The sequence below is a fragment of the Archocentrus centrarchus genome, chromosome 21, assembly GCF_007364275.1.
Source record: "Archocentrus centrarchus isolate MPI-CPG fArcCen1 chromosome 21, fArcCen1, whole genome shotgun sequence".
NCBI classification, from domain to species: domain Eukaryota; kingdom Metazoa; phylum Chordata; class Actinopteri; order Cichliformes; family Cichlidae; genus Archocentrus; species Archocentrus centrarchus.
The window spans coordinates 33,171,443-33,183,983 of record NC_044366.1 but is presented as its reverse complement, the minus strand read 5'-3'; the positions used below and the strand labels follow the sequence as shown (position 1 = coordinate 33,183,983).

Below are 12,541 nucleotides of genomic sequence, written 5' to 3'. Positions count from 1 at the left end.
AATTGAAAGCCCTTTTCAAGCTTCACGTACCATTTGCATCATAAAACAAAACAGAAGTAACAATCTCAGGCGTGAGTTCTTAAACACTAATGCTACAGTCCCTAACATTTGTGGGCATTCTTCATTCATTACTACTCGCTTCCGGGTGGGAACTCCATTTCTATCCATTGAAAAAGTCCCGAGGAAACTGCGAGTTTAGAAACACCTTTATGGTGCCGCTAGTCCGCCATATTGGCTCAAAGCCCATTAACCTGGCTGGGTAACTTTGAGTAACGGCTTGGCGCCAAGATGGCGGATAAGGGGGCAGTTTCGTAACTCCCGTGTAGGAGGAGCTTGGTTTTCTGGAAGCTCCGTGGAGCTGAGCGGCCGGGGCCATACGGGCGGCAGTGGGAGGAAATAAAAGGTAAAGTGGAGGCTGCGAAGTGTTCAAGCCGCGGGGAAAGAAACGGAGAGTGACACTTGTGGTTTTGTACGCGAGGACTTGGACCGGTCGTCAGTTTTACACACACACACACAAACGGGAGGACTGTGTGTTTTATGTGCGCACAGCCCCGAAGACACCAAGAGTAAACCCGCAGCTGTTTGGGATGCGAAGATCAGCGTAACCCACCTGGATCAGCGCTGCAACCCGAACCTGATGCACAGCAATGCCTACCGGCTCATTTCGCCGTCTATAAGCACAGCATTCAAACCGGTGAGCAGCCTACGTCGTTACCGGGATCTTCGCACCGGTGAAGTAGTTTACTATGTTGTTTGACAGCCCCGTGAGCTTTGCTTTTTGAGACGGGGGCACGCTACCGGGAAGCCGTGGGAAAGGCGGGGCCGAACCCGTGGACTCCAAAGCTGGAATATTGAGCTCTCCCTGTGCACGTTCACCCAAAGCGACGCAGCGATTTTTATTTTATTTTTGGGGGGAGGGGGGGAGGGGGGTCAACGAAGGAGGCAACAACTGGGATTTAGAAACCTTTCTTTTGCAACTCTTTCCCGACTACCCCGCTGCTGTCGACACGAACGGCGTTGTGTCAGTTATTCCTGACACTGTCATCTGCTCCTGGCCTTCGTTTCATCTGTTTAGGAATATTAACTGAGGTTTGGGACGCATTTTTTAGGGGTGGGGGCGGGGGTGGGATAATTTCTTCCCCAACCGGGGTCGGACTATGGCGGACGACGACATTCTCTTTGAAGATGTGTACGAGCTCTGCGAGGTCATCGGCAAGTAAGTGTTGCTTTGGTTTATTTGTTATTTCGCAGTTTTGTGTTGGCTTTCCCATTAGCTCCCGATGAGATCCTCAAGATTGGCGCACGCGCACCCTCAAGCGTACGCGCGCGCACAACAAGCGTGGTAATATTTGTGTGGGAACTAATGGCGAGTCCTCGGTCATCGTAAGTGAACGTAAACAGACCCTAATCCGACTTTTGCTGTCTCTCACCCCCATGGCAGCGCTGCATCATCCTACAGAGGCGCAAGCCTTTCCCAAAATAACTTATCCCGGGCGGTGTAATTGTCTTTTTATGATGCCATGGGCTCATAACGCTGTGGTATTCCAAGTTTTATCGCCCCATTCCCATATGAAGTTAAAGAGCCGTCGTGCCTGTGGTAGCATTCATCATGGTCCTGCGGGGTTGGTGTGTTACACTTGCCCATACGTACACTACTTGGTATCACACCGCTGTGCTTTGACTTGGTGGCAGTTGTCAACTGGCTGCAGGGATTAAAGGGCAGGGCGCGCACCATCATGAGTCATGCACTCCGCACATCTGGCCATCGTTAGTGACCGAAGGTCGAATCCAGACTACATGGGAGTAATATTCCCTGCGCGGGTAAGATGATAGCAGTGCATGCATTTTGGGGGGGAATGTTTTTGCACAGAGAAGGTTTTTTTTTTTTTTTTTTGGTAATCACCTTTCTGAGGAATGAGATCCAATTTTTAAGAGATTATGCACATACAGTGTGTTGCAGCTTCTAGGACTGTCACAGCTGCAGTATAAATGAGCATTAAGAGCACTTAAATCTCTCTTCAAGATGATAGTTGTGTTGTTAAATATAGTTGGAATTGCGTAGAGGTTGGTGAAATTACCTTTGTGTAATCCTGTGTTTGGCATCAGGGCAGTGACAAAGCTGGGTATATCATTAACTGTTATCCATGTAATTATAATCTTTTGCAACCAAGCAGGTATCGGTGTGCTAAGGCAGGTATGGCTGTGCCTGCTCCCATGCTCCTTCTATGGTGAATAATTTACCCACAAAACAGCACAAGGTCCAGGGTTTTTTTTTTTCCCTTCTGTCTAGTGATCTGGGTTCTGCAGTCCTTAACCTTCACGGTCTTTCAGTTTTACTTTGCTTAATGGCTGCAGCACTGAAAGCACATCTGGAACTTCCCAACTTGTCATTGCTGCGCTTCATAGAGGAACCGAGGATGGGAAGAGAAGAGAAGCGAGAGAGGCAGCCGCTTTGTTTTGCTGATTGGTGGAAATCTGTTTGAGGGGGGAAAAACGGTTTCTGCTCTGAATAACTGAGTGTGTCATCCAAACTGCTGGTACTGAATGAAGCACTTCATTGGGCGCACAAACAGAAGCTCCATGTGAATTAGTTGCTTGGCAGGCCCGACAGACGTTGTCAGTCATAGCAGGGCTGACTGGTTATGGCACTTCTGCTGTGTCACAGAGATGGTTGACTGTCTGACGGGGTGATAAGACCTGCAGTGCATGCACTGCATGTTTAGGCAAGCCTGAAAACACTGTGTGTGTTCTTTTTATCCCGCAGAGTCACAAGCAATTTCTTTCTCTCTCACTCAGATGCTCACCATCGAGACAACCCTCCCCACAATTAAAAACAAAAAAATCCTCCTACTTTGTCTGTCCTCATGTAAAGTAATTTCAAATCTTCAGCCAGGATTTGAGTCAGCTGCACACAGACGCACTTGGTCCCAGTTTTCCAAAGCGCGGCTTTTCTTAGTGTTTTCCACAGACTGCCTGTGATTTACAGTTTGCACGAGGAGCGAGCAGCCCTTTTATCAGCCGACCTGCTGCGCTTCGCGCTGAGAACTGCTGCAGCCACAGCTGCTTTTTAAGTCTCTGCTGAAGCACCAATTGTGGCTTGTGATCCTGAAAGAGACCGGCTGGACCGAAGGAAAACCCAACCGGATGACAACACCGCAGCATGGCTTTAAAAAGCCTGACACCGTGGATGGTGTGTGTGTGTGTGTGTGTGTGTGTGTGTGTGTGTGTGTGTGTGTGTGTGTGTGTGTGTGTGTGTTCATTCAACAGGGTTAGACCTAGGTAGTGGTGGATTTGGGCCTAAAAATAGGCTATTCTGAATTGTGGTTGGACAACTGTGTGTGTGTGTGTGTGTGTGTGTGTGTGTGTGTGTGTGTGTCTCCCCTAGATTGTGTGTGTTGATCGGTAAGGGGGCCCTCTGCAAAACATGCATTGTTGAAAGAGAATTTTGTACCATGCTTGTATTTTCATTTATTTTTAAGAGCGCTGACCTCGGACAAAAGCCTGTCACCCACGTGTGCGTGAGTGTGTTGCGTGTACCATCTGTCTTGTTGCTGTCAGATTGATCCTGCCTTCTGTGCTATTGCGTCCCAAGGCACAAAAACAAAAGGATGGGGTGAGGGTGGGAGGGAGGGAGTAAATAGAGATGTTTGGAGCTGGGAGACAAGAGGGAGCGGAGGGAATCTGGGTTGGAGGATGAGAAAAGAGAGGTTGCGTTGGAGATGGGATGAGTGAGGGAGCAAGCAAGGTCAGGGGCACAGTAGAAGGAGGCAGTCCATTAGTTTGAGTCACACATTAAGAGACATCCTGTGCCTTCGGGCCGTGCTCTTTTTGAGTTCATCCTCAGAAGTAGTTGTCTGTGTGTGCCTGTGTTTCTCACAGCAGGGGACGTAACGCAGCAGTGTGCATGAAGGAATGGATTCCAAGGAAGAGGATGTTTACCTTTGTTTTTTACAGTCCTTGTAGTTCTAAACTGTACTGCACTTAATGCTTGATGACAACAGAGAACATGCTAACTTCCATGTATCAAGTCTATGATGTCATGCTGCAGCCACACAATGTGGCCTGCACTGTATTAACAGCACTGATGCCACAGTCACAGGCCATTGAGAGTTTATGCAGTGAACCATAGGGTGTGTGCTCTGACATCTCCTCTGTTAATGAAGCCAGAAATGGGAGCTAATATTACCCAGCTGAATGGATCAATGGGCTCCCTATCCTGAATATTTGGCCTTGCTGTGGATTCAACAGTGGATATTGTTCTAGAACATACATCACAGTGGAGCTGGTCCCGCTCCACTGTGAATAAAATGAATTACCCTCCATTTGCATACCTCATAGCCTAGGAGGACACTCGGGGGTGCAGTACAAAGCCTGAATGTCATTATAACTCTCAGCCCAAGGAGGGGTGTGTGTGTGTGTGTGTGTGTGTGTGTGTGTGTGTGTGTGTGTGTGTGTTTTGGTGGCTGGTGTCAGCTCTTGCAGTTGTGTGGTCTTGTGTCCCTTTTTAAAAGAGGTGACAGCGAGTTTTAGCCCTAAGGCCTGACTCCATCTCCTGTGCATGTGCCATTCACCTCATGGAGTGAAGTGCCACTGCTCTGTAACCCACAGGGAATGAAATGCCTGCCAGTTCACTGTTTTACTGGAGCCTTTTTCAGCTTTCTGTGGAAGGAATTATGGTAATAAAAAGGAGGTTTTCTAAGTGCATATGTCTCCCTTGTCCTTGCTCTTTCCTATAGTAAGAGTAGATTATTTTTTGACTGTATGGCTATATTAATTGAGCATGTGCAACACTGACCTATATCAGGACAGGCACTTTCCCTGCATCAGTCAAGTCTCTCACAGCCTTGGGGCTTGCTTTATTAATGGTAACAATTTTGGCTAGCTTCTCCTAGCTAATGCTGAGAATGACTGGTGGGCAGTATTAATGTTTATCAATGAACTGGCCAGTAGGATGTGAGGGGTGAAAAAAAACCCCACCACAGCCATGGCAATGCAAGGCCTGTGGGCTATGAGTCAGTAGGTCAAACATTGCTTTGTTTGCATTGTCATAGAAATTGTATTTCAAAAGGCCGCCTTCTAAGATCGGGAACTAATGGCGCTTGGGTTCACTGCAAAGATTATTCCCCAAAGGTAAAAAAATAAATAAAAAATTCACTGGTGCTTAGCTTCAATAGTGGCCAAGTAGGGGAGTGTATGTGGCAACCTCCATGGCTGAAAAATGATGCTGCTCAGTGCTGAACTACCAAAATCTGCAGTTCTTCAAGTGGTCACTTGAGGCTGGTTTCAAAAGCAGGTTCATCCCCATAGAGCAGCATCTTAAAATGCCCAACTTAACTACATTAAAGGGATGTTTGCAGCCTGTTTCGGGCCTTCATAACTGTAACTTTTATTTTAAAAGTGTCAAAAATAATGTTGGGGCCTTGTGAGAATACATTCATAGTGTTGTCTCCAGGGCCTATGCCTGCTGCACTGTATGTGTGTGTATACGCGTTCACGCAGGCAGTCAGCTTGATTTATATGATGTTTGCCTCTCTGTTGGGCTGTGGAGGGAAAAATCTGCTGAAAGGCTGGTTCCTGCACATACAATTAAACAGATAATTTAACAGAGATCTTGCACAGAACCACTAACCCCCCCCCCCCCCCCCCCACACACACACACACACACACACACACACGGAGTGGAGCAGGCAGCAGTAACTGCAGGGGAAACACTGGTAAAGGACGACATTTGGCCAAAAGATGAGATCCACTCAACCAAATGACCTGAATCTTAGGACTGCACTTACTCAGGTCCCCATCAACATGGATGCCAAGTTTGAAGTGGACTGGATGGACAGTTGTCAAATTCTTGGTAAGATATTCACGTCTGCTGCCCCACTCTGAAAGGATAAATGGCCATTACATATTCCAATGTTGGCTTACGTTTCTATAAAATGTACTTTTTTAAAGGTAGACATAACATATTCTCTACTAAGCTCTCAGTCCTTCAGTCGTGAACGGTGACAGCCACAGGTTTGTTTCAAATTAAATACAGATGTTTTTTCATGTAACTGGACTGCCGCGTATGCATAGCAGCACTTAAGAGCAGCATAAACAGAGAGGGGCCTCTTTGTATTTCTTGATTTCCACTTCATGTTTGCATAGTGGGAAGAGAAAAAAACGTGTAGCACCTGACCTTTTTACTAATAGAGCAATCAGTCATGTTCGTGAGATGACACGAAAGAGCGGCCTCTTTGTTGCGGTCTCTTCCACTGTTGTCAGACTGCCCGAGCAGTATTTCTCAGCGTCTTTCGGGGCTGTAACATTCATACAGGCTCATCCCTCTGCTGTGGCTTGAAATTTGGATTGAAAATCTCAAATGTTTCCACAAATCTTGGCTCTTGGCACACATTACAAGTGACAGCTATCTTTTATGATGGCAAACACTGTCTGGAAATGGTCTAAATGGGAATCTGAACGTGCTGTCAACAGTTACTTAATTTGCTTGGCTGCAAAAGCTTGGATAATTTCCTTAGTAGAAAGTCTTGCTTATCATCACAGAGGCTTGTATTCAGGAGGGGCGACTGATCATTTTCAAAGTGCTGTGAGCAGTTTTTGTATTAACAGTTGGATTTTTGCAAGGTATAAATCCTTTTCTTGCTCCTTTCTCTGTTACTGCATAGTTTCTTTTCTTCATTCCAGAAATACTGGTTTCAGCTGTCCTGTTTTGTAGCAATACAACCCCAATTCCAAAAAACTTGGCGCTCTGTTTCTAATGTAACTAATAACAGAATGCAATGATTTGCAAATCTCAAACACATATTCTAATCAAAACAGAATATAGAAATCCAACGTTTGAACTGATTAAAATCTACCATTTTAAGAAAATAATTAGCTTATTTTGAATTTGATGGCAGCAACATGTCTCAAAAACGTTGGGACACGGCCATGTTTACCACTGTGTAGCATCCCCTCTTTAACAACAGTCCATAAATGTCTGGGAACTGAGGCGAGCAGCTGCTGGACTTCTGGGAGAGGAATTTTGTCCCATTCTTGTCTGATATGGGATTGAAGCTGATCAGCAGCCCTGAGTCATTTTTGTTTCAATTGGTGAAAGGCCTGGACTGCAGGCAGGCCAGTTCAGCACCCACACTCTTCTACTATGAAGCTATGATGCTGTAATAGATGCAGTATGCGGTTTAACATTAACTGCTGAAATATGCAAGGCCTCCCTTGAAAAAGAAGTCTGGGTTGGGAGCACATGCTGCTCCAAAACGTTTCAGCATCGATGGGGCCTTTCCAGATGTACACGCTCAATATTAAGTTTTTACCTTGTCCTGTCTTCAAATTCCATATTTTGATATTATGTACTGTAGATGTAGTCAAAGTCTTTGCAAAAAAAAACTGCGTGTAGAAATTGTGGAACAGTTTCAGAATAATTTTCCTCAACATAAAATTGCAGATTGGTGAATCTGAGAAACTCTGCCTCTCTAAGATGCTCTTTTTGATACTCAGTCTGTTACTGACCTGTCGCCAATTAACCCAATTAGTAGCAAAGTGTTCCTCAGCTGTTTCTTTGAAGCGCCAACTCTTGAGATGATGTGTTGCTGCCATCAAATTTGAAATGAGCAAATATTTTTCATGAAATAGTAAAATGTCTGTCATTTGATGTGTTCTGTTGTGAATAAAATATAGATTGAGATTTTCAAATCATTTTTATTTTCATTTTACACAACGTCTCGACTCTTGAATTGGGGTTGTACCGTGTATAGGCTGAGCTTACACTCATAATGTAAAAGAACATGTTGAAGACCCTGTGCCCAAACATGCTGGGTTGGGTGTGTGTGTGTGTGTGTGTGATCTGGTTAGTTTATGGTACTGTGTAACCATAGAGTTTTATAATGGGTGATTTTTGGCTCTAAATCAATATTTTAAAATGTAAATGTCTCACAAAGTAAACAAGCACCCCCTATTTTCTGTGAGGTCAAACTCTTTGCTTTTGGCCATGTGGTCTGGTGGTAAAAAGCAATTTGTTAGCATGCTGCTTCCACAAACTATCAGGTTAGAGCTTTTATTCGCTGTTGGACAGCGCTGTCTCTCCTCCACGTTGCAGATCTTTGAAAGCAAGCTTGAGGCACAGAGCTTAAACACAGGCATAAAACTTTACTAAGAGTTATGAGCCTCAACACCAGACTCGGTATATCAGTATAAATAATAATCTCCAATTCTGTCTCCTATTTGAAAATACTAATAAATGTAAAACATGGACCACTATTGGCCTAGAGCTCCTCAGGAACTTCCTGGCACTAAATTTTGGAATGATTGTTTTTACATAATGAAATGGTTTAATATTCTTGGTAACTGTGCTGATCTAATCATGTTCAGTCAAAATAATTAAGTTAGAATGAAAGTGTAGAAACCATTGGCTGTGATTTTCAGCCGTATGTGAGCCCTGTACCCTAATAGACACACATTACATGAAACACAGTGATGCACAAGGGCATGAAAATAGTTTTGTGTTGAGTAGCTGTTTGGCAAACTGTCAAAATAAATATTTTGCTTAAGGAAAAGTCATAATCTTAAATAATAGTAGAAAAGTTTAAGCATCAACAATTATATTTCATGCCCCCTCTGGACCTGAGTATAAGCCTCATAACTGGATTTGTTAAAGAATTCACTAACAAAAACCTGACTTTTGATTAATTAACATTAAAACATAAAAAAAACCCCACAGCAGCAGGAAGTTGTTTTAAAGTTTTTTTTTTTTTTTTTTGGAGAGAGGGCCCTCAGTGTTCAGCCAGCTGTCTTGTCCCTCGTACCTGCCCTGAGTCCCAGATGAAGAGCACTGAAGCGTGGCAGGCAGCGCACACAGTCACATAAGGCACATCTACCAGTTAACATGTGCACTGTTTTGTATGTGTGAGCACATGTGCCTCAGAGTCAGGGGTTTGTGGTCACAGCAGGTTTCTGTAAGCTGACAAGGCTGCAGTGGTTTCATTTATGCATTATTAATGCAATATCATTCAGCTGACCCGTGTGTCCGAGTACCCTCCCACAGGGTTTTCATGTGTGTGTAATTAGTTTTAGCAGCAGGTTATAATGTGCAATGATACATTTAGAGAGGTGATGACAATCTTGGTAAGCCATATACAGCAGAAAGGAAGTTTACATGCTAGTTTCCTGCACTTTTAGAGAGACAAATTATACCACTGCAGACCAGTGGATGGAGTTGCTAAAAGCCGCTGATGCAGTGATATTTTAGAGCTTTACTTTCACATCCTTTGTTTTGTTACCAGTTTATTTTCTTTGCCCTCATGTCAGTGTCGGGACCTTCTCAGTCTCCACCAGTTTCCATGCTGTATGCCAAAGCACACACGATCACCTGAGCTACAGCCGGGGCCTTTGTGGAAATAAAGCACCCACCCTGTAACACGGAGGGAAAAGTTGTTTCACTTCCAATCCTTAAAAACGTCTCTCTGGTTTTGTTTTTTGCAGGAACATACGGAAGACATTGTTCATACTTTGAACCAACACAGAGTATCAGAAGCTACTCAAAAATGTGTTTACTGGCTTCTTGTAGCAGCCAAATGAGATCTGTGCCTAAATCAGAAAGACTGTTGGGCTTAATGTCGGACATGTGCTCGCAGTGACAGTTGGTCCTGTTTGTTCAGTGGAGGAGGAAGAGGGAAAAAAAAATGTATGGAGAGGTTAGAGTTACACACTCAAAGCAGGAACCCTACTGTGCTAAAGATGGTTTGCAGATGTTGAGCGGCTTTACTGTGATTTCATCTGTTTTCACTGCAATAAATGTTTTGGTGGTATGTTTCATATATGGTACAAAAACACTGTTTCAACTGATGCATAATTGAAGTTATATTTAGTGTATTGTCACACAAAGAAATAGCACAGGCTGATGTCAGTTAAACACTGTAGGTCACAAATAAAGGGTCTGTTTTTACTTTGTTGGAGACACAACAAGAATCATAAGAACCTGGAATGTGTGCTGTGTCTGTGATGTAGTGAGAACTGAGAGGTAGACCTGTGCTGGTCATGATGTAAAGCTCTGCTACTGCTGTGTTTAAGGACCTCAGAGTCTGTGTCAGCATGTACATTAAAGGAGATTAGTCATTGGGAGCTTGGGAGAGAGTGTGCAAAAGTTTTGGTATTAGAAGAGTGACTAGATCCTAGCCTTTCCTACAGAAATGGATTGTATTTGTGGCAGGGGGCTCTTGTGCATGAGGCACATGAGTGCCTTATTAAATAAATCAATGAATGATATATATACTTTGTGACAGTAACAGAGCAATAATCAGCAGCTCCCTCTCGACTCAGTTCATTATTCTGTTGATGGACTCCAGTTCTGTTATCTTGAATTGTAGGAAGCGACTGCAGTCCTTGTGTTGCTCAGTGCCTGTGGCACATAGGCCAGTCTGCACCCACTGCAGATTCTGCTCAGACTAGTCGTTTAGTTTCCAGCGGACTTCCAGAGCAGAATAAGAACTACCATCTGTCTGAAGTCCACATTGGTGGAGTTTTGTCCAGCCATGGGAGAGAGACTCTGGAGAGCAGCTGACATCAAGGTATGCTCAAAATGGCATCATAGATGAGCTGAATACAACTTTTTAACAGTGGTGCTGAGAAAAAAAATGGACGTTTTTTGTAAACCTCCTCATTTGTGTTCTGTACTTCCAACAGTTTGATCAGCGCTGAGCAAACATGCAGACACACTGAAAGAGTGAGAAGGCTTGGGGACGTTTGGCCCATCAGCACATGCAGTATAACATTTACATTCAGTATATCAAAATCGAGCACTATGTTCAGATAAGTGTTAGTATGACTTTGTACAGAAAAAGAACTGGACCTAGGGTGGATCCCTGAGGCTCACCAGGCTCAGTTGTAGCAAACTACTGAAAACTTTTTAAAGTGCACAGTAGTGTCTGTTAGATGGATAGAAGTGACGTCCTTAGCTGTACAGTACAGAGAAGAGCAGTCACTAAATGGCTGAATTGTAAACTAAGGCATTACAGGGCTGCACCTTACAGTATGAACGACCTTTGGCAACAGATTGTTAATGATCCAAGAATTTATTGCTGGCTCACTGTTGGTCCAACAAAATCAGATCTACTTTTGAATGGTTTTTGTTTTAATGCACACTGTATATTTCATGTGTCCATTGTATAACCATGCAATGTAGAGTTGGACTTGAAATTAGCATATATTCAGTATTTTGACAAGGGTTGAGACCAGGGTTATTCTTTAAACATGTTTGCTTAATTAGCTGGAGAATGGTCATGATTTTTTTGAATATTTGAATAGTAAATATTGTTCAAAAAAAAAAAAAAAGGAATACTTGATCTAATTAAATTGTTTACCCTTGTTTTTCCAGGATGTAACACTAGCACCGGAAGGTGGTGGCCAGTGTACCTACAAAGCCACAATCAGCAATAAGAATAGAAAAGAAATTTGCTACTAAGTACCAGGCCTCGATAAAGCTCCTTCACAGACAGGAGAAACACCAAATACTGCTGTGACCATCATAAAGTTTGGGGTGAAATTCATTCAGAAAATTAATGAACAAAGTTCAAACCACCAGGTTAGCTTGTTGCAAGTCTGCCAGTCAGACGCTGGAGTCTGTTAGTCTTCCAGTTAATTAGTTACAAACCTATAAAGACTTCCAGGTTCTAACAAGGTACTGGTCCATTAAAGCTGTTAGAGGGGAACACAGCTACGTTGCTTTGTTGCTCCCAGGGGATGACTATGAATTTGTGTGTAAGAGCTACACCTTTGACTTAAAACATTAGCATTTACTGCTCAAAATGGCAAATTTTTTACCATATATTTTATTTGGACCTACCTCTGTGTGTGAAAGCCCTCGCCACATGAAGCTGTCTGTGTTTTTATTCTAGTGCATCCAGTTGTTTCAGCATCTGGCTAAAATGCTGATTTAATTTGTTTGCATTGCAGCTGATTCATAGCTGACTACACACACACACAGAGCTGCAGGCCGTGCTTGTGTTGTATGTGCAACATGTTTGCATGCCTGTGCTCCATGGCTGCATGTGCGTTCAGATGAGTCTGATGCGTTCTGATGGTGGCCCCTAGTGTAAACAAGAATAGATGAACTCCATTTATTTCATTCAATTAGTCGGTATTGTTTCTGTGTTTAACATGCTTTTGTCTGAATGGTAATAACAGGCTCCTGAGAGAGGAAGCGTTTGTCTGGTTGGAATAATGAGAAACACTGATCACGCTCTGTCCACCCAAACAATGGTTGATATTGATTAGATGAACACTGAAGATGGAAGTTGATTTGAGAGAAATGCACAGATAAAAGGAGGCAGGATACTTTGTTTGGATTGCTTGTCAGATGGTTGGGTACCTTCAAAAACCTCATGCCCTTGCATCCTTTTTCCATATCAGATCAGAGGAGAGTTTGGGGGGGTCTGTTCAACCTGCCATCCTTACCCACTTCTCACTGTGTTAAAGCAGATATGAAGAGTAGACTCCTTAAAACCAAAGAACTTCTCTGAACTTCTGGACTAGTTCTGCTTCATACAGATGA

At 43.6% G+C, this 12,541-nt stretch overlaps 1 protein-coding gene across 10 annotated transcripts in view; it reads left to right on the top strand.

Annotated features, from left to right (window-relative positions):
- The first annotated feature begins 337 nt into the window (after window positions 1-337).
- The window catches only part of caska (calcium/calmodulin-dependent serine protein kinase a), a 166,849-nt gene continuing 154,645 nt past the window's right edge, over window positions 338-12,541 (top strand). For all 10 annotated transcript variants that reach the window (XM_030759051.1, XM_030759049.1, XM_030759053.1 and 7 more), the window contains exon 1: window positions 338-1,216. In XM_030759051.1, coding sequence (XP_030614911.1) covers window positions 1,158-1,216 — 59 coding nt within the window. In that variant the 5' untranslated portion in view covers window positions 338-1,157. The remainder of the gene's footprint in view (window positions 1,217-12,541) is intronic.